Here is a 20,602-nt window from a genome sequence, read left to right on the forward strand (position 1 = left end):
GAGATCTTGGAAAATGCTAACTTTAGCCTGATAGCACTGAAAGCGAACGTCCCTGCAACCCTGCAATCGCCGTCTAAAGCCACGTCCCTTGAATGGATTTACGCTCACAGACCAGAACACCAGAGACAATAGGCTATAAGGCTATATCAGCGGTTCCCAATTCCAATCCTCGCACCCTCCTGCTTTGCACATTTCATTTGTATCTCTTATCACGTGCGACGTTTGTTCTATTCGACCGTGAGTGCCCTGCGAAGAGGACATCACCTGATATTCCGCCATGATTCCAGTTTGAAGGGAGTGTATATGTTCCATACAAAGGGCATTAAAGTGTGTGAGATGTGAATTTATATAGTATTTATTTACAGAGGTATATTATGTCACACTTCACACTTCTCTAGCAAGTTTCGTCTGTGTGTGAAGACGCTGCACAGCGCAAATTCGTCAATAAATGTTCCGAACGGATTTCCCCTGCGCGAGGACTGGAATTGGGAACCACTGGGCTACATCATGTGTCATTCACCGGTGAGAAAACTTTATAGTACAGTTAGTAAAAGTACTACAATTCCATGAAGGAAGATCGGCTTGTTGATGTTTGTCTGCCATTCTCGCTCTGTCTGCACAGCGTGCGTGAATGCGCTGATGACGTATTCTGTCTGCGCGAACTGTGTGCGCAGAGGTATGCAAATACATATGTTGACAGTAGGGCTGGGTAAAAAATATTGATATCTCGATATTAATTGATTCTCTTTTTTACGGAACGATATTGATTCTTAAATCCCATGAATCGATTAGTCTGGTAGTCTGTTTTCAGTTAATGGATGGAACATTGAAGGACACTTCCCATCCAATATATCGCAATAAGCATTGTGCTTTGGTGCTTTTAATATGAAACAAAGTCCCAGGTTTCAATTTATGTCTATTGTATTGCAGTATTCAAACAATAAATGCCGTTTTGGCGCTGTTTAATGTGGAGTGACAGATTGCTGTAGCGCCTCAGTTCAACAGACGCGGCAGCGCGAGGCACACGTGACCTGATCATCTCCTCCACATTAATACCAGCTTCGGCACAAAATAAACATGAGTAAACGTCCAAAGGTAAGTTAAAAGAAAGAGTACAACTTTACAATCTGTATCCTGTCTCATGTAATCGCTCAATCAGTGTTTCAGCCACGCAAAGACATCAATATACAGAGTTGTAAACAATGTCACGTAACATCACATTTACCTCAGAATCAAAAATTTTCGGTGACCATAAACTCATTAGTCAGATAGAAAAATAAACTGTACAGAGGGGTATTTGGCAGTGTGGCAAATAGCTTTGGTTTTATATTTAATTTGATTATATTAATGTTATAAGTTGAGATTTACAAGAAATATTTTAACTGCTACTATGTAAGGAGTAAGGAATACTGCTGTAAAAAAAGCACCTTATTTGTTTAAAGTACATTCTTGTTCATATAGCAGTACTTTTAAATGAAAAAAGTGCACAATACTACTTTTGAATTCATTATTGAATTGTGCGCATAACAATGCGATTAATCACAGAAAATCGTGCGATTAATCGCGATCAAAAAGTTTAATCATTGCCCAGCACTAATATATTGCATGCGATTTTCATGCGTATCTCGTCAGTAAAGCCGGTTCTGTGATTAGTCGTAAATCTCCATCACCTGCTTTCAAATGGAGCGGCATTTAATACACAGAGCCGTAGTTCACTGACAAGCTATGCAATTTGTGCTCATAATCTCAGATGAATTGCCGGTGATAATGAACGTGATATTGCCTAGCTTGTCAGTGAACTACGGCTCTGTGTATTAAATGCCGCTCCATTTGTTAGTTACTATCAAACCAAAGTGTCGGCTCTTCTGTCTCTTTTCCTCCCACATGCCGCTCCATAACTTAAGAGCGATAGCCTCTACGCTAACAGTATCCACCGGCCCAATGACATAGTCCTCTGAATAGAAATGTAATTTGGGCTGAAATTCAATCATACTGTCCCTTATGTGAAATAAAATAATAAGAGACATATATGTCAAAATATGTATTATACAAACGTATTTATACATTTATATCATATAATATATATATATATGTTTATGTCAATATATGAAATTGTTCCAATTTCTAATAGGTTTCGTATATGGCTGTTCATATATGTACATTTTTGTTTTTACTGTATGAGCATATATTTTATATACTGATATTTCATATATGTGCATATATTACATTCGTGTATGGCAGGCATGGCCGGACTTACCATTTGGGCTTGAGTGGGCTGCAGCCCATGGGCCCCGCCTTGTAGGGGACCCCACCTTTGCCCGTTTACGTTTGATTGATTTGTTCATTATATGGCAGTCAGAATTCAGGAATTATTAGCCGCATTTCCACTGCGCACGCAAGATCTAGACGGGCCAGCCGGGGTTACAGCTTACAACTACGACCTTCGAGGCCACAATCACCAGAGCTGCTTCTGTGTACAACTGCTGGCTCAAGCTACATTAAAGTGATTATTACGTTTAGAATATGGATATTTTTCTAACAAAATCGCATCGATTCGCTACAGGAGGCCTTTGTTCACCCCCCGGAGCCGTGTGAGACGGGTTTTATATGGATGGACGCTTTTTATTTAACTTCTGTTGGACTGATGCATGCAACACCCGCTGAGTGCCATTAAACCGCTTTAAAGATCAAAGACTATTTTTAATATAACTCCGACTGGATTCGTCTGAAAGAAGAAAGTCATATACACCTAGGATGACTTGAGGGTGAGTAATTTATGAGCTAATTTCATTTTTGGGTGAACTAACCCTTTAAGCGCTGGTTCCACAGCCTTCAGAGAGTGAATGTGTTGAAACGGTGACGCGATGACAGCCCGGCGTCAGCGTTTAATGTGTCTGTGACTCATGCTAAAGCTCAGTTGGACACTGGGTCAGTAGGAGACGGATAGACGGATGATACGGAGCGAAGCACTTAGCAAACGCCGCGGCCGCTGGCTCGTAAACCTCGAAGGTCACCTCAACATTTCAGTGCTCTTCCCGCCCCGCCGCCGCCGCCGCGGTGAGATCATCCTCCCGTCGAGGTCTCCTGAGGTTAATGCATCTGGACAAACAGAGGAACACCGCGCTCGTTTGTTCTCCTCCGTTGCCATCCGCCGTTTTCGTCTGCTGACATAATATCCATGAATGATTCATCCGTGCTCCTGTATAATTGCATGAAAGCAGACAGAATGGACTCCAGCAACTTCATGCACTCTTTACATCTTTATTGGTCTGTTGTGGGCATGGCCGGACTTACCATTGGGCTTGAGTGGGCTGCAGCCCATGGGCCCCGCCTTGTAGGGGACCCCACCTTTGCCCGTTTACGTTTGATTGATTTGTTCATTATATGGCAGTCAGAATTCAGGAATTATTAGCCGCATTTCCACTGCGCACGCAAGATCTAGACGGGCCAGCCGGGGTTACAGCTTACAACTACGACCTTCGAGGCCACAATCAAACAACATAAACTGGTATTTATGATTATTTCACATAGAAGGACACGCGTATTGAATTTGTTATAATGTGGCTACTTTAAACAGCTCCATTAAGCCTTTAGCCCCAAAGACCACACATTTAGAAAGATAATAATAAATTCTCAAATGTTCAAACCTCATTTCTTTACAGAGGATGATTCTATATTACTGTATTAATGTTCCACTAAATTATGCGATCATCTGATGAGTTTTGAGTGCTCTCTCTCGTCTTACTGCAATTACACATAGTGGGGAAGAAATGTCATCAAAATGATTAAAAAAAAAAATTAGTAATTTAATGAGTTTCTGTTTATATAACATAGCTATGCCTATGATATAGGACTTAGCCTATCACACAAACAAGAGTCCTGTTTTTTTTCCAAATATTTGCACGATCGCAAATGTACAATAAACAACAACTTACAGAGTAACTTTCAGACACAAAATTCCATTTTGTTCCGTCAGAAAGAAAATAGAACAAACAGCAGAACCGCTCCATCTCCGAACAGCAGTTTTGTTCCTCAGCGTTACACAGACCAGCAAATAATTCAAATGAATCAGCTTTTTAAACGAATCGGTTGATTTAACTCACTCATTAAGACTTAAGACTCATTAAGTTTCATGTTTAAAAAATTTAGCTTATTTCATTTTTGCGATGATTTAATATTTCTACATTAAAATGTTATATTTAAACTTAACATTTAGGCACAATCCATCTATGAATTTTGTTGATAGTGATTTCATTTGATTGTTAATAGCCAGCATCTCTTTTTATTCCATGGAATTTATTGATTAAATAAGAACCTGACATAAGAGAAAACAGAAAAGACAATAACTTTTATATTACTAATAAGCCAACATCTCTGAGCAAAAAAAAAAAGTCAAAAGTTATTACAGGGTTTTGATCTCTCAACTGAGAGAACACATCCTGTTTATTATATTATAATGAATATTTAATATTACATTTAAACTTTGACTATAGCCTAGACATGTTGCATATTAATTGTACTATTTATGAATGTAACACAGTTTGTAGATCGGGAAGAAGGAGGCGGGAACCGACGAACGTTCAAACAAAAACTTTAATAATAAAATAAACACAAAATAGCACGACAGCCCATCGTGGACGACTGTCGCGCACAAACAGAACCAAAACACAAATAAAATCCAGGCCTGGTCCTCTCTCCTCTTTCACTGTCGTAACTACTCCTTTTATGCTTCCGGAGCTCCTCCGTGGGACTCGAGACCGGTGAGTGGTGCAGGTGTCGCTCATTATCAATTACTCCACCGGCCTCGCTCCATTCCCATGGCTCTCAGCCCCGCCCCCACTCGTCACAATGAACCTCAAAGCATATTTTTGTGTATTTTGTGTTACTCCATAATAATGTTCTATTTTAAGGCATTTGTATTGTAGGTATAGGGCCCAGATATAACCTCAAGCCCAGGGGCCCCAGCCCCCCTAAGTCCTGCCCTGATGGCAGGGGTGCCCAAACCTGCTCCTGGAGTGCAGAGTTTAGCTCCAACCCTAATTAAACACATCTGAACCAAAGTAATCAAGGTCTTCAGACACACTAGAAACTTTGAGGCAAATATGTTGGAGCAGGTTGGATCTAAACTCTGCAGGATAACGGCCCTCCAGAAGCAGGTTTGGGCACCTCAAATAGGACCAAATCCACACATCCAAAGCCTAGCGAAATCTGGCTACCTTTACTGAGCCAGAGCTGGTTCACTTTTGGTGAGCTGCTGCCAGAACACAGCCGAGTGACCCAACACTCAGGTACAATTGGCCTGAATGTGTTGACTACCTGACTACCATTCAGTGTTCACAGCTTGTTAAATTGCTAAAGAAATGAACTCCAGAGAAGAGTATTTCACATACATATACATTATAATCTGCAGCTGCAGTGACTACGTAGTTACGCTGATGTGAAGCTGACGTGAAGCTCAAGCTTGCAGTGTGAAACAGGTGTAAATGTAATTTTAAAAGTAAAGCTGGTTCTAGCTTATCTGGTATAGTTTCTGTATAAAATTTATCTGGTCCTGTAAACATGTGGCTTTATTAGAAGATCTTGCCGCTCATACTCATTCATTCTTTGTGTTGTTGTTCTTGTTTCTGCTGTGTGGATAGATATGATCAGACTGGAGACCCGCAGCAGGATTCTCACCACCCAGTAGATTATGAACTACAGAGAATCAAAGACCAACATAAAACCAGCATGAAGAACAAATATGAGAGCTTATTTGAGGGAATCAACCTACATCAAACCCTGCTGAACAGGATCTACACACAGCTCTACATCATAGAGGGAGGGAGACAAAGGGTGAATGAAGAACACGAGGTTTTTCAAATGGAGAAAACAGCCAGAAAACAACACTCACAAGACATTCCAATCTACTGCAATGACATCTTTAAAGCCTCACCTGAACCAGGATGTGAGGACAAAGACCGAATCAAGTCTGTTCTTACTAAAGGCATGGCTGGAATTGGAAAAACTGTCTCTGTGCAAAAATTCATTTTAGACTGGGCCGAGGGAAAAGCCAATCAGGATGTAGATTTTATGTTTGTGCTTCCATTTCGAGAACTGAACTTGATTAAAGATCATCAGTACAGTCTTCACAAACTTCTGCTGGACTTTCATCCTGAACTTCAAGATCTGGACTCAACGATTTATGAGGAGTGTAGAGCTGTGTTCATCTTTGATGGTCTGGATGAAAGCAGAATCACACTGATGTTTTCAGATGCTCAGAAAGTTTCTGATGTGACAGACATTTCATCAGTGGGTGTGTTGATATCAAACCTCATGAAAGGAAAGCTGCTTCCCTCTGCTCTCATCTGGATCACCTCCAGACCAGCAGCAGCCAATCAGATCCCCTCTGAATACATCAACCGTCTGACAGAAATTCAGGGATTCAATGAGCCTCAGAAGGAGGAATATTTCAGGAAGAGAATCAGTGACGAGCATCAAGCCAGCAGAATCATCTCACACATCAGAAGAGCAAGAAGCCTCCACATCATGTGCCACATCCCCGTCTTCTGCTGGATCTCATCCACTGTGCTTCAAAAGCTCCTAAAAGAAGATCTGAGTGCAGAAATCCCTCAAACTCTGACTGAAATGTACATCCACTTCCTGCTGATTCAGATCAACACGAAGAATCAGAAGTATGAAGAGAGAGATAGAGAGACACTCCTGCAGTCCAACAGAGAAGTGATTGTGAAACTTGTTGAACTGGCTTTCAAACAGCTGATGAAGGGCAATGTGATGTTTTATGAGGAGGACCTGAGAGAGAGCGGCATAGACATCACTGATGCCTCAGTGTATTCTGGGATTTGCACTGAGATCTTTAAAGAGGAATCTGTGATTCATCAGAGGAAAGTGTACTGCTTCATACATTTGAGCTTTCAGGAGTTTCTTGCTGCTTTTTACGTGTTTTACTGTCACCTGATGAAGAACTTAGAGTTTTTGTATGACAAACATGAAAGTTACACATCTAAGAAAAACTCTTTGTATGAGGTATTAACATCAGCAGTTGATCAAACCCTTCGGATTGAAAATGGACACCTGGATCTTTTTCTGCGGTTTCTGCTGGGCATTTCACTGGAGTCCAATCAGAGACTCTTAGAGGATCTACTGACACAAACCGAGAACAGCTCAGAGACCATCAGAGAAACCACACAGTACATTAAAGACAGGATCAAGAGATTTTACTTATCAGCTGACAGATCAATCCTTCCGTTAAATGATTGTTATAATCATCTTTCAGCTGACAGATCCATCAACCTGTTTCTCTGTCTACTGGAAGTGAATGATCAGACATTATATAGAGAGATCCAGGTGTTTCTGGAATCAGACAAACTCTCAGATAATAAACTCTCTGCTGCACATTGCTCAGCAATAGCCTACATGCTTCAGATGTCAGAAGAGGTGCTAGACGAGTTTGAGCCCATGAAATACAACACAACGGATGAGGGTAGACGGAGGCTGATACCAGCTGTGATGAACTACAGAAAAGCTCTGTGAGTATTCATTCATGTCAGAGTCAGAGATTCTTTACTTTCATATTCAATTCAATTCATGTTTATTTGTATAGCACTTTTCATGATACGCATTGTTGCGAAGCAGCTTTGCAGAAAATGAATGTTTCTGCATTACAATTAAGAGTAAATGTCCATATTTAATCAGATATACCTGGAGTACAAGGTTACAGTATAAGATGCGTAATGTGGATACTTGCCTGAAGAGATGCATCTTTATCCTAGATTTAAACCGAGAGTGGCCCTCATTTACAAAATGAACGAATGACAGACAATTGGGCATATGGTCATTATCATGTAAAGCTTATTTATCGATATGGACATGAGCAGTGACTACGATCAAATCTCACGTCAGGTCTCAGCGTGTGTACGCAAGTTTTTAAGTTAGCGTGAATTAACAGTTGTGGTATTTTTAATGGGTCACAGACACCCATCTCTTCAAATTTTGTTTATCCGCCCCCCCCCCCATGAAGAGTTTGGTTCCAAAACGCTATAAATCCATTTTGATTAATTTGAGTAAAAATTTGTTTTCTTTACCAAGAAACTGGCAAGATGAAAACCACTATTTTCTGTTTCAAACTTTCACATAGCATCTTTAGGTTATAATAACATTAAAAATTCAAATCCAGATTTTGATTTTCAAAGATTTATTATAAAATTGTATAATTTTTTTCCACAAAATGCAATAAATCCATGATACCTTTTCCCCCCAAAATGCAATAAATCCATTGAATCGATATGAAAGTTATTTTTCAGATTGAAATTGATGAAAATACACAACATAGTAAGTTGATCCACATATGACAGCCTCTGAACTTGGTCAATACTAATACTAGGCACTGGACAAAAAATACATTCATCGCTCCCAAAATGAATTCAACGGGTCATTTTGTTTGCTATAAATTAATTACAACAATAAAAGAAAATTTCAACATGAACAACAATATCACATTAGACCACAGACATTCCAAAATGCCATTTCTCTTACATTCAACTTCCAAAAGTGCATTCATCTTTGCCATGTTACATTCCTTTAGTTGACAAGTGCTCTATGCTGTATTGACAAAAACATTAATAAAATTAATAAAAACACTAATACTGACAAGTTACGCAATATCGTGTTCATAATCGAATGCGATTCATCTAATGAATGCGATATTGCGTAGCTTGTCAGTGATCTGCAGCTCTGTGTATTAAATGCCGCTCCATCTGAAAGTACGTGATGGAGATTTAACGGTACTATTAATCACAGAATTGGCTTTACTGACAAGATGCGCATGACAATCACATGCGATTTATCGTGCAGCCCTTGTTTGTTGATCACAAAGTGCAAAGTAGATGAGGAAAACTAGTATGCCGGCTGTATTCAAAGCGCCGCCATTACCATCTACAGTGCGTGCACTGGATGGTGAAATTTTGATAAAGTGATGGGTTTGTTGAAACCACAAGCAGTTCTGTCTTAGCCAGGTTGAGTTGAAGGTGATGGTCCTTCATCCAACAAGAAATGTCTGTTAGACATGTTGAGATGCGAGCAGCTATCGTTGGATCATCAGTTACTTTTAACACTCTAAGGTCGACACATGAACACTGTGAGGGGATTTTACCGTGAATATAGCTCAAGAAGTATTTCAAGGTTTATCTCCATGAGTGTCACGAAAGCAGACTTTCCTGTTCTCAGTTTGAATCTTTAGGTGAGCAGGGTGGAGCAAGTAGCAGGGGATTTTGGCTGTAACCATTCGTTTATGCCATTTTGCAACATCCAGACTCATGTCAGTAGACATAAATATTTCTGCCTTCCTGAGTTTCTTTGAGAATAACCGTGGGTATATCTGTTTGGCTATGGCTATCCTTGTCCAGCTCGGCTTTATTTAGCACATTAAGTCGGACACCATATTTTGTTGCATCACCCCCAATGAACTTGGTGGTTTTGGAAGATCTTTCTTAAAGGGGTCCTATTATGCACTTTTACGAAGTGATTTTGATTTTGTTTTGGTGGTGTACTAGAACAGGCTCTCATACTAGGTTGTTCGAAAAACACATAATTTTTCACATATTTTACATTATTACAACACCTCTCTCCCCAGTCTGGCATGAATGGCTCGAATAGTTCCTGTATCAAATAAGGGTGCAGAGCCAGTGGTGGTTTTGTAGGCAAACATTAATGCCTTGAATTTAATGCGAGCAGCTACTGGTAGCCAGTGCAAATTGATGAACATTTTGATGAGGTGTGACATGCGTTCTTTTCGGCTCATTAAAGATTAATCTTGCAGCGGCATTTTGGATTAATTGTAGAGGTTTGATAGAAGTGGCTGGAAGACCTGCCAAGAGAGCATTGCAATAGTCCAGCCTGGACAGAACAAGAGCTTGAACAAGGAGTTGTGTTGCATGTTCTGAAAGAAAGGGCCTGATCTTCCTAATGTTGTATAAAGCAAATCTGCAGGACTGGGCAGTTTTAGCAATGTGGTCTGAGAAATTCAGCTTATCATCAATCACAACTCCAAGGTTTCTAGCTGTTTTTGAAGGAGTTATGGTTGATGAGCCTAACTGGATGGTGAAATTTTGATAAAGTGATGGGTTTGTTGAAACCACAAGCAGTTCTGTCTTAGCCAGGTTGAGTTGAAGGTGATGGTCCTTCATCCAACAAGAAATGTCTGTTAGACATGTTGAGATGCGAGCAGCTATCGTTGGATCATCAGTTACTTTTAACACTCTAAGGTCGACACATGAACACTGTGAGGGGATTTTACCGTGAATATAGCTCAAGAAGTATTTCAAGGTTTATCTCCATGAGTGTCACGAAAGCAGACTTTCCTGTTCTCAGTTTGAATCTTTAGGTGAGCAGGGTGGAGCAAGTAGCAGGGGATTTTGGCTGTAACCATTCGTTTATGCCATTTTGCAACATCCAGACTCATGTCAGTAGACATAAATATTTCTGCCTTCCTGAGTTTCTTTGAGAATAACCGTGGGTATATCTGTTTGGCTATGGCTATCCTTGTCCAGCTCGGCTTTATTTAGCACATTAAGTCGGACACCATATTTTGTTGCATCACCCCCAATGAACTTGGTGGTTTTGGAAGATCTTTCTTAAAGGGGTCCTATTATGCACTTTTACGAAGTGATTTTGATTTTGTTTTGGTGGTGTACTAGAACAGGCTCTCATACTAGGTTGTTCGAAAAACACATAATTTTTCACATATTTTACATTATTACAACACCTCTCTCCCCAGTCTGGCATGAATGGCTCGAATAGTTCCTGTATCAAATAAAGGCCTGCCTTCTGAAATACGAAATGTGCTGTGATTGGTTAGCTGGGCCAGTGTGTGTTGTGATTGGCACTACTCTGCGCCTGGACGGGAAATGTCACGCCCCTTACCATAGCTGCCTGCGAGCTTCAGTGTAAATATTACATCAAAATCAAATCAATTAGAGCGCGATTTAAACCCGGATGATTGTAACCACTCTAAGTTCGTCTGTCTTGGGAAAGCTAGCGTGTCTCCGACAGTGATAACACTCGTTGCCTTCTCTAGTGCAGCTCAACCAGGTCTCGTCCCATTCGTCAATCTTTGTGATATCACAAATCCTGGAAAATATGCATTGTAGTCCAAACGAGTCGTTTGTTGTACTTTTTGAAAAGTGATTTCTGTTAAATAAAATATCTCCTTTTGAATTGGACTTTGAGCTTTGTAACTTTGCATATCTTTTTATGCTCAAACAGCAACATTACAGACTAACTAAAGTTGAAAAAGTGAAAAAGCATAATAGGACCCCTTTAAGTTTAGAATGGCGATCCATACCCAACACTGAAAGCAAGCGTCAGGTAGTCATACGTTGAGTGTAAATGTATTTAGTGTTGTTTTGCTGTTATGCTGCTGGTCTCTAAAAGCTACCAAACTAATTTCGTTGTATTATTAGAATGACAATAAAGTTTCTTCTTCTTCTTCTAGAGTAAAATTTAAAAAAAAAAGTTTAGGAGCTTGGATCTCTGCGTCCACTCAGTAGCATCACATGATCTTTTTTTTCTCTCTTGTTCCTCTTTCCTTCAGTGATTCTTCTTATTAACCACAAGCAGAATTGCTGAAGGAAATAGGAAAAAGAAGAGAAGCATTTGTTTATCAGAGTGAGTAGTAGCTGTAGTGTACGTGCTGTAGTTGTTGATCTAGCAGCTGTTGCTAGTAAGGAGTTTGAACTGCACTTTTAAGACTACTTGTCATGACTTCGGTCTGATCAGCAGGTTGTTGTTGTTTTTGTCTTTGTTTTGACATGCCATGTGCTCATTGTCTTCGTGGTTTCCCTCCCCATCGTTATCTTATTAACTACTTTAGCTGCCGTCACACCTGTGACTTGTTAATTCCTTAATTCTCCCTCTTTTTAAGTTCCCCTCATGGGTAGTCTTGTGTCTGACTGTTGTGGTGTGAACACGCTACACGGCGGTCGTGACTTACTACCAGTCTTGTTGTGTTTTGATATGCTTTAAGTACAGTTTAGTGTTTTCAGTTTGTCTTTTTTGCTCGCTCTCTGCCTCTCGTTTCACCAGATTTCTGTTCCCCAGTTCCTGCCCTGGCATTACCAGAACTGCGCTTTGCGGCTTCTCCTCTGCTGCCCCTCTCAGTGCATTCAACAAGGAACTCTCTGCACTGAAGCTTGGACTCTGCACAGTTCCCTCTCCACTCTAACGGTGCGTCAGCATTGATGCTGGGATTGTGTGCGCTTATCTCCCTACGCCTTACCCTCTCTGCCTAGTGGAGTGACTGGAGGCTCGTTTAGATTGTTCCCCTCATCCTGTCTCTAATCTCTGCCCTGAATTACGGCTTCTGGTCTTCAGTCCCAGCCGAGTTTTGTTTTTTGAGATTGAAATAATTTAGTTGAACCTGCAAATTGAATCCGTGTTTTTCCCTGACACTACTAAGGTATGATCTGTTAATTGTTGCTAATTTAAGAGCTATCCAGTGGAAGTTTCTGTTTACACTTTGTACGCTGTTAATAATATAGTTGCACTGCTTAATTAGCAAACAATACTGAAGCTGCAGCCCTGCTTGTGTGAAGACCACTCTGGTAAAGACCTGCTACTCTACCTGGGTAGAGCTCCACCAAACAAGCACACCAACAGCACCCTGCTCTAAGTCAGTGGTTCTTAATTCCAGTCCTCGAGACCCACCGCTCTGCACATTTTGTATGTATCTCTTATCACCTCAGACGTTTGTTCTATTTGACTAAGTGCCCTGCGAAGTGGACTTCACAGAATATTCTGCCATGATTCCAGTTCGAAGGGAGAGTATGTTCCATTCAAAGGGCATTAAAGTGTGCAAGATGTGAATTTCAATGGTATGTATTTACAGAGGTATATTATGCCACACTTTACACTTCTCTAGTAAGTTTCATCTGTGTGAGGACACTGCAGGCCGTAGTGTAGCGCAAATCCGTGAATGAATGTTCTGAAATGAAGTTAACGTCAACGGACTTTCCACTCCAAGTAACCCTTTCTTTTCTTTACCACTTTACTTTTTCCCTGTATTACACATGTCACCAATTAATCTCTGTCCATGGCAGATGGAAGTACAAGCATGTGCGCAAACAGAAGCACATACCAAGACTTCTACATCCCCTTGCCATGTCCTCTCCTCAGCCTGTCACCATCTTTATTGAACTGTCGGTCAGCTGTCTACAAAACCGACTTCATTCTGGCCTTGGCCAGTCATGCATCAGAGCAGACAACCTGCATCACAGCAGACAACATTGCTACTCCTTCAGTGCTCTCCACTGACAGGCAATTACACCTCCTTTGAATATCATGCCATCACTATCACTAATCCTGCCAAACTTCAACTTGTTGTCATTTACCGTCAGCTAGGCAATTTCCTGGAAGAGTTAGAAGTGCTGCTCTTGTCTTTTCTAGAGGATGGCACTCTGCTGGTTGTTATGGGTGACTTTAACATCCACCTATACAAACCTCAACCTAGCCTCATTTGACCTAACATCACTAAATTGTAACATCGCAACAGGGACGGACAGTATACTTCACAAATAGTGTGAAGATGTGAGTCTTTTTATATAGGGTATCTGAGCATGCGTATATTTAGAAGTCCAACGTTTTAGCCCGCTGCCATGTATGAGTATTGTGGGGTATTGCCCCGGGCAGCCATGTCTGAGGTTTATGCTGGTATTTGTAGTTCCCTGACCTAGAAGTCTGTAGCATTTGAATGCGGTATTAGTTACACGTGTTAAATGTAACATATATTTGTGTGTAAAGAAAAAAAAAATTTAACATTTAGACTAAATGATTATATTCACGAATAATACGATACACCTATGATAAAACAGACTTGACACATATATGTTGTAACGGATCAGCCGTTGTTATTTCGTGAAATTACATTAGGATTTGGTTGCGTGTTCTTGAAATCAAACAATTGTCTTTGTCTTTAAAGGGGTCATATGAAGCGATTTCAAGTTTCTTTCTCTTTGGAGTGTTACAAGCTGATTGTGCATAGATAAGATCCCTGAAGTTGCAAAGACTAAAGTCTCAAAACCAAAGAGATATTCTTTATTAAAGTTAAGACTCTGCCACGCCCCCCTAAAACGGCTCATTCTAACACGCCCCCCCACATATCTACATCACTATGTGGAAATATTTGCATAATGCCGCCCAAATGTGCACGCAAAGAAAGGTGTGATTTCAGTAATCGCAGTTAGTGTTGAAGCAGCCATGTCAGGGAGACACTGTGTTTCTAGGCGAAAGCAAAAGCACTTTATTTGGCCTTCCGAAAGTAGATGCATTTAGGAATCTTTAAGATTACTTACAACAGAACATCAATGCATTTTATGGACGACCGTTTCGTGAACCTAGGAGAGGAGGTAATTCTGACTTTGCTATGACAATCTGGTGCTTCTGAATCAGCTACTGTTTTGTTATTAGTTTAAGTATTTGCTATTGACTGTTCAAATGTGGAGTTTTGCGCATCGTGTGTGTGTGAGAGAGAGAGACAGGGTCACATCAGTCAGCTGTCTTTACACCAAATATACCAAATAATGATCTTTAAAAAAGCATCATATGACCCCTTTAAGAAAAAGTAGAACAGTCCCATCTGGTATCTGAATATTCAGTCTGTCTTCATCATGAAATAATGAAACCATCATTACCCCATTCTGGTGAATGTGTGTTGTTAGACTGGGTACTTCATGACCCAAAGGGGTATGTTTGATGTGTTCTCTACCTCCGCATGTCTTCATCTCAATGACCGTAACTAGTATTTAGGATGACCAGGACTGTTAGGCAAGGCGAGGCATGTTTATTTATATAGTACGTTTCATACACAATGGTAATTCAGAGTGCTTTGCATAAAAGGGAGTAAAATATTAATAAAAAATAATAATCATAACAGGGAATTTAAAAAAACGTTTAAAATGAATTTAAAATGAATTAAAACAGTTAAGAATAGAAAATGGTTATACATAAAATACAGTGCAACCAGTTCGGACATAGCACAGTGCTCATTCAGTAAATGCACGGCTAAACGGATGAGTTTTGAGTCTGGATTTAAATGTGACTAATGTTTTAGCACATCTGATCTCTTCTGGAAACTGATTCCAACTGGGGGTGACATAATAGCTAAAAGTGGACTCCCCTTGTTTTGTGTGAACCCTTGGTATTTCTAACTGACTCGATCCTAATGATCTGAGTGGCCTGTTAGGTTTATATTCAGCGAGCATATCCGCAATGTATTTAGGTCCTAGGCCATTGAGTGATTTATAAACGAGTGAAAGTACTTTAAAATCCTAAATATAACTGCAAGCCAGTGTAAGGACCTGAGGACTGGTGTGATATGCTCAGATTTTCTGGTTCTAGTCAGAATTCTGGCAGCAACATTCTGGATGAGCTGCAGCTTTCGAATGGTCTTCTTGGGAAGTCCGGTGATAAAGGCATGAACAAGTTTCTCCAAGTCTTGACTGGAAACAAAACATCTAATTCTTGCAATGTTTTTGAGATGATAGTATGCTGATTTAGTTACTGCTTTGACGTGACTACTGAAACTAAGGTCTGACTCCAGAATCACACCAAGATTCTTGACTTGATTTTTTTGTTGTTTGACACCTAGAGTCAAGGTTTGCATTCGCCTTGACAAATTCGTGTTTGTTTCCAAATGCAATGACTTCAGTTTTGTCCTTGTTTAACTGAAGAAAGTTCTCGCACATCCAACTGTTAATTTCATCAATGCATCGGCATAGGGAGTCAATGGGGCTGTAGTCATTTGGTAAGGCTGGGTAAACCTGGGTAACATCTGCAAAGCTGTGAAAGGCAATTTGGTTCTTTCTCCTTATTTGGCTTAGTGGGAGCATATACAGGCTAAACAAGAGCGGTGCAAGAATTGAGCCTTGTGGGGCTCCGCATGACGCATGTCATGGACGTCCACTTAGACTTATGCTCTCCTATACTCCCATAATAACCTCTCCCTTCTAAGTATGACCTGAACCATTTGAGTACCATCCCAGAAATACCAACCCAGTTTTCCAGTCTCTCTAGAAGTATGTTATGATCGACAGTGGCAAACGCAGCACTGAGATCTAGTAGTACCAGTCCACTCCGCTTTTCTGCATTCTTTTCATACTCTGTACTGCTGTTGATTTTCTCCAAGGTTATTGTTAGCTCATGCCTATATATTTTAGTTTCATCATAAACTAGGTAAGCTGGGACTTGTAATAATATGTTGAACTTCTGATAAGTTGGTCAATCACACATCCAGAGTTATATCTTACTGCGATACTATAATACATTTTCTTCAATGGTTGTACTTGTTGTTAGAATGCTTCAAATTGGGTCCAGGCTTGTTTTATGAACACCCTTATTTGTCAAACTAGTCTTAAGTGATATTGTTCAAATTTTTAGAGTTAAACAGGTTAATGAGCTCTTTCAGCATCTATACTTGTAATAATGCTTAACATATTGGCATTAGGGTCTAAGCTACAGCTAAATGATAAAACAAACTTAAGAATGTTGTTGGCAGTTTGTGGGAGTCTGTGAAAGCTGTGTGTGTGTGTGCGAGAGAGAGAGTTTGAATGAAAAATGTTTTTTGGTGACCTCTTGGGTCTGGGAGAAAGTGTTTCAGTGCGCGAAACACGGCCAGCATCTCCAGACAATTGATATGCCATGTCAGCTGGCGACCACTCCACAGACAGGCAGGGTGGCCAGTCATGACCGCACCCCAACCGGTGAGGGACGCATCTGTCGCTAGCGTCATGTGGCGACAAGGAGCTCCCAGCACCAGGCCCTGAGACAAGAACCAGGGTTTCCTCCACATGTCTAAGGCACGTAGGCATCTCCATGTGACCTTGAACATGTGAAGCGGGTTTCCCCTCGGGGAGAACCCCCTGGTCTTGAGCCACCACTGTAGGGGTCTCATGTACAGCAGGCCAAGAGTAATCACGTTGGACACAGCTGCCATCAGACCCAGCAATCTTTGAAACTGCTTGACAGTGAGTGACTGGCCTTCTTTCACTCTCTTAACTGCAGTGAGGATCGACTCAATCCAAGCAGGGGACAAACGTGCCTGCATCGTGGTCGAATCCCACACCACGCCCAGATAGGTGGTCCTCTGTAATGGAGAAAGCACACTCTTCTTGGCATTTAGTCTTAACCCCAGCTCTCTCATGTGAGCGAGAACGACATCTTGAACCGCTACCTGCTCTGAATGAGCTAAAATCAACCAATCGTCGATGTAGTTGAGTATGCGGATGCCCTGGAGTTGCAACGGAGCTAGAGCAGCAGCCACACACTTCGTGAAAGTACAGGGTGAGAGTGCAAGGCCGAAAGGAAGAACACGATATAGGTAAGCTTTGCCCCCAAAAGCAAACCTCAGGAACTTCCTGTGATGAGGAAGGATGGAGATATGGAATATGCATCTTTCAGCTCGATCGTGACAAACCAGTCCTCGGACCTGATCTGAGACACGACTTGTTTGAGTGTGAGCATTCTGAACTTCAGTCGCATGACTGAGCGATTCAATAGGCGCAGATCTAAAATGGGACGCAACCCCCATCCTTCTTCGGAACGAAGGCTCCCTCCTCAAAGAGAGCCCTCCGGGAGCGAAGCGTACGCAGTGGGAGGCGCTCGCAATGCGGGCAGCCGGCCCCCTCGAGAGCCGACTCTGCGTGCTTTGCTCCCTAGCAAACCACGCACAGGCTGTGTGTATCCCCCTCGTGATGTAACGTGGGCAAGGAGGAACACACAACCTATAATGTGGCTTGCTCTCGCCCTTATAATGCTTTGTCTTTGCGTGAGCTTTAGTCATAGCTGGAGCTTATGAACTTCAAAATTGACAGAAAACAATAAATATGACTGACACACACAGAGCGCTTCGCTGAATGACACAAAGCTGACGCTGGCTCCGCCGCACGTGCTTTTATAGCTTCCTGGTCATGACGTCACCCGCCTGTGACGTCCCGCTCAGCTATTGGACTGATTTCACATGTGATGAACACATGTGTCACAAGCTCGAGTTCCTGAAGAGGAACTTGATTTTTTTCTGTGAAACTGCATTGCGAGAATTTGTTTTGTGAAAAAGTTATAAAAATAAATGAGAATTGAATTGAATTGTGTCTATGGAAAGCCTTCATAAAACATGACCATGACATACCGGACATGTCAGGGGACAATACCCTGGTGTTAAAAATTGTTTAGATAAAACCAGATTAAAAAAACTGAGCATTTATACCTATATATTTATACCTGTATTTTCACGCCACTTATGTTTTAACATTGTACATTGCTAGGCAATGCCTTCCACTCACTGAATTGCTGGTTATCAGTTTCATAAGTAAAGTCATGAGTAAAAGAAGGCGATTTCACCTGATCACACCTTTCACCTTCACCTGATCAAACGCCTTCCGTTTCTTTATCAATGCCGCCAAAAAGTCATTGAAGAATAAGGCCCTTGGTGATTTATCAAGTCATGCTCTTGTTTCTCCAAGGTCGCTGTTTTTACATCTACAGATAAAATCAAGGTCTCAACAGCAGCAATCCTCTCTTACGCATCACCAATTCACTGACTCGAGCTCGAGTTCCTGAAGAGGAACTTGATTTTTTTCTGTGAAACTGCATTGCGAGAATTTGTTTTGTGAAAAAGTTATAAAAATAAATGAGAATTGAATTGAATTGTGTCTATGGAAAGCCTTCATAAAACATGACCATGACATACCGGACATGTCAGGGGATCCCGATAACCCTTATCGTTCGACCTGTTAAAATATGTTTTTTTCCTGATCCTGCTAAAATGTATAATATTTTTATATTTTTAGTGATGACTAAAACTAGTGTAAATGTTTTGCTTTGTTTTTTATCATATACGATCACCTAATTCATATATTTTCATTTAAAAGAAGATGATAATATTCGGACAATTGAATGTGCACGCTTGCGTGGGAGAGAGGGAGAGAGTGAGGGGTTTTTTTTAGAGGTTTTTGGGAAACATCTCATTTGAAGAATAGTCATACCTGGGGTAGGAGGAAATCTTTCTCCTGGAAAAAAAATGTAAGAGGAATTGTATTTCTTTATTTATTGTTTTATCCCCAATTTATTATTAGTCATGTTACATTTTATTTAAATTATTGTATACAACCATCAGATTATATGTGCAAGCACAAACACACATATATTGTGATATGTTCTCATGATCTGATAGAATTGTCTACTTATTCTTTTATTGACCTTAAAACTAATATCTTTCTCACATCACCATACAGTGAGAGAGAGAGCAAAAATGCCCAGCTTTGGAATGCAACCGGACACACGGACCCCAGATGGGGCAAACCCCCCGGATGTGGGAACGGACCATTAAAAAGTTCAAAAACATTCCTTAGGTTTTCATTTATTGCCTGCCATCCTCTGAAACGGTCAAACATCTGAACAAACATCATATGTCATCCCCGGAGGTCATAGGTTGACGTCGGAATTTCACATATGCCGGTTTTCACATCTGGATAGGTCACAGGGTCAACACAACTGGGTGGTCGCGATGTGGGTGGTCGCCAGAGGCGGACAGTAACTAAGTACATTTACTTGAGTACTGTACTTAAGTACACTTTTTGAGTATCCGTACTTTACTTGAGTATTATTTTTTCTGGGAACTTATGACTTTAACTTCACTACATTTGAAAGACAAATATTGTACTTTTCACTCCACTACATTTCTATCAAGGTCCTCGAAGTAGAAAGTCGTAAGAAGCAGTTTTGAAAGTCAGTGGGTGATTTTTTTTCTTCTTCTCTAAAACGTGACTTTCTTTTTTTCAGACAGTTTATCAGTAATCACTCTTGAAGGGCTACATGAAGAGATTTCCCAGCATTTTTTGAACACTGACCAGTTGCAAATGTGGTATTTATTTACAACAATTCAATAATATGAAGTTAATAGTGTGGTATATATTAGACACAATGTTGTCTGATTTTGCTAAATTGTGTACGTGAGTTTTCAACAGAAACGGGATATGTTTCCAGAAATGGCACAAAGGTGATACTGTTTAAGTCTCTGTGTTTACATCAGTGTGCTCAATAATGTGTCTTTGACCTTCATTATGTACATTTTGATTATATTGTTTTTTAAAATAATTTTAAAACCCATTATTTTAATCTCCTCACATTCTTTCTTACCTGCCTCACAGTCACATTCCACACTGATAGGCCCATTAGGGGAGTGTATTTGTCTCTGAGGTGTGAATTACATCAATATTCATGGCCTTTGACACTCCCTCGCAACAGTCTTTCCAACACAAAACGCGTCTTAGAAAAGTTAAACCATATTAAAAAGAGATTTTCTATGAATGAGTGGGCAGGATTTTTACATCATTTTGTAGCAAAAATTCTAGTCAACAACATCCAGTACTCAAATGTCTTGTGAACAAATGTTGTGTAAGTTTCATTGAATTAAAAATATAGTTAACATCTGTAAAATAGTGAATGCACACTTACTCTAAGATTCTGAAAACTGAACGAGCGTCCCCTTACTGTGAGAGATACAGGTGAAGGCAAGAGTGGTGTATTCAGTCCTAAAAGAATTTTATAAACAATTGTA

At 40.5% G+C, this 20,602-nt stretch overlaps 1 protein-coding gene across 1 annotated transcript in view; it reads left to right on the forward strand.

Annotated features, from left to right (window-relative positions):
• LOC107563532 (NACHT, LRR and PYD domains-containing protein 3-like) overlaps positions 1-20,602 on the forward strand; it is a 67,486-nt gene that overhangs the window by 17,507 nt on the left and 29,377 nt on the right. The window contains exon 4 of the mRNA XM_016248432.1: positions 5,640-7,526. Coding sequence (XP_016103918.1) covers positions 5,640-7,526 — 1,887 coding nt within the window. The remainder of the gene's footprint in view (positions 1-5,639; positions 7,527-20,602) is intronic.

Source organism: Sinocyclocheilus grahami, unplaced genomic scaffold (genome assembly GCF_001515645.1).
Source record: "Sinocyclocheilus grahami isolate Dianchi unplaced genomic scaffold, SAMN03320097.WGS_v1.1 scaffold878.1, whole genome shotgun sequence".
Classification (NCBI taxonomy): Eukaryota; Metazoa; Chordata; class Actinopteri; order Cypriniformes; family Cyprinidae; genus Sinocyclocheilus; species Sinocyclocheilus grahami.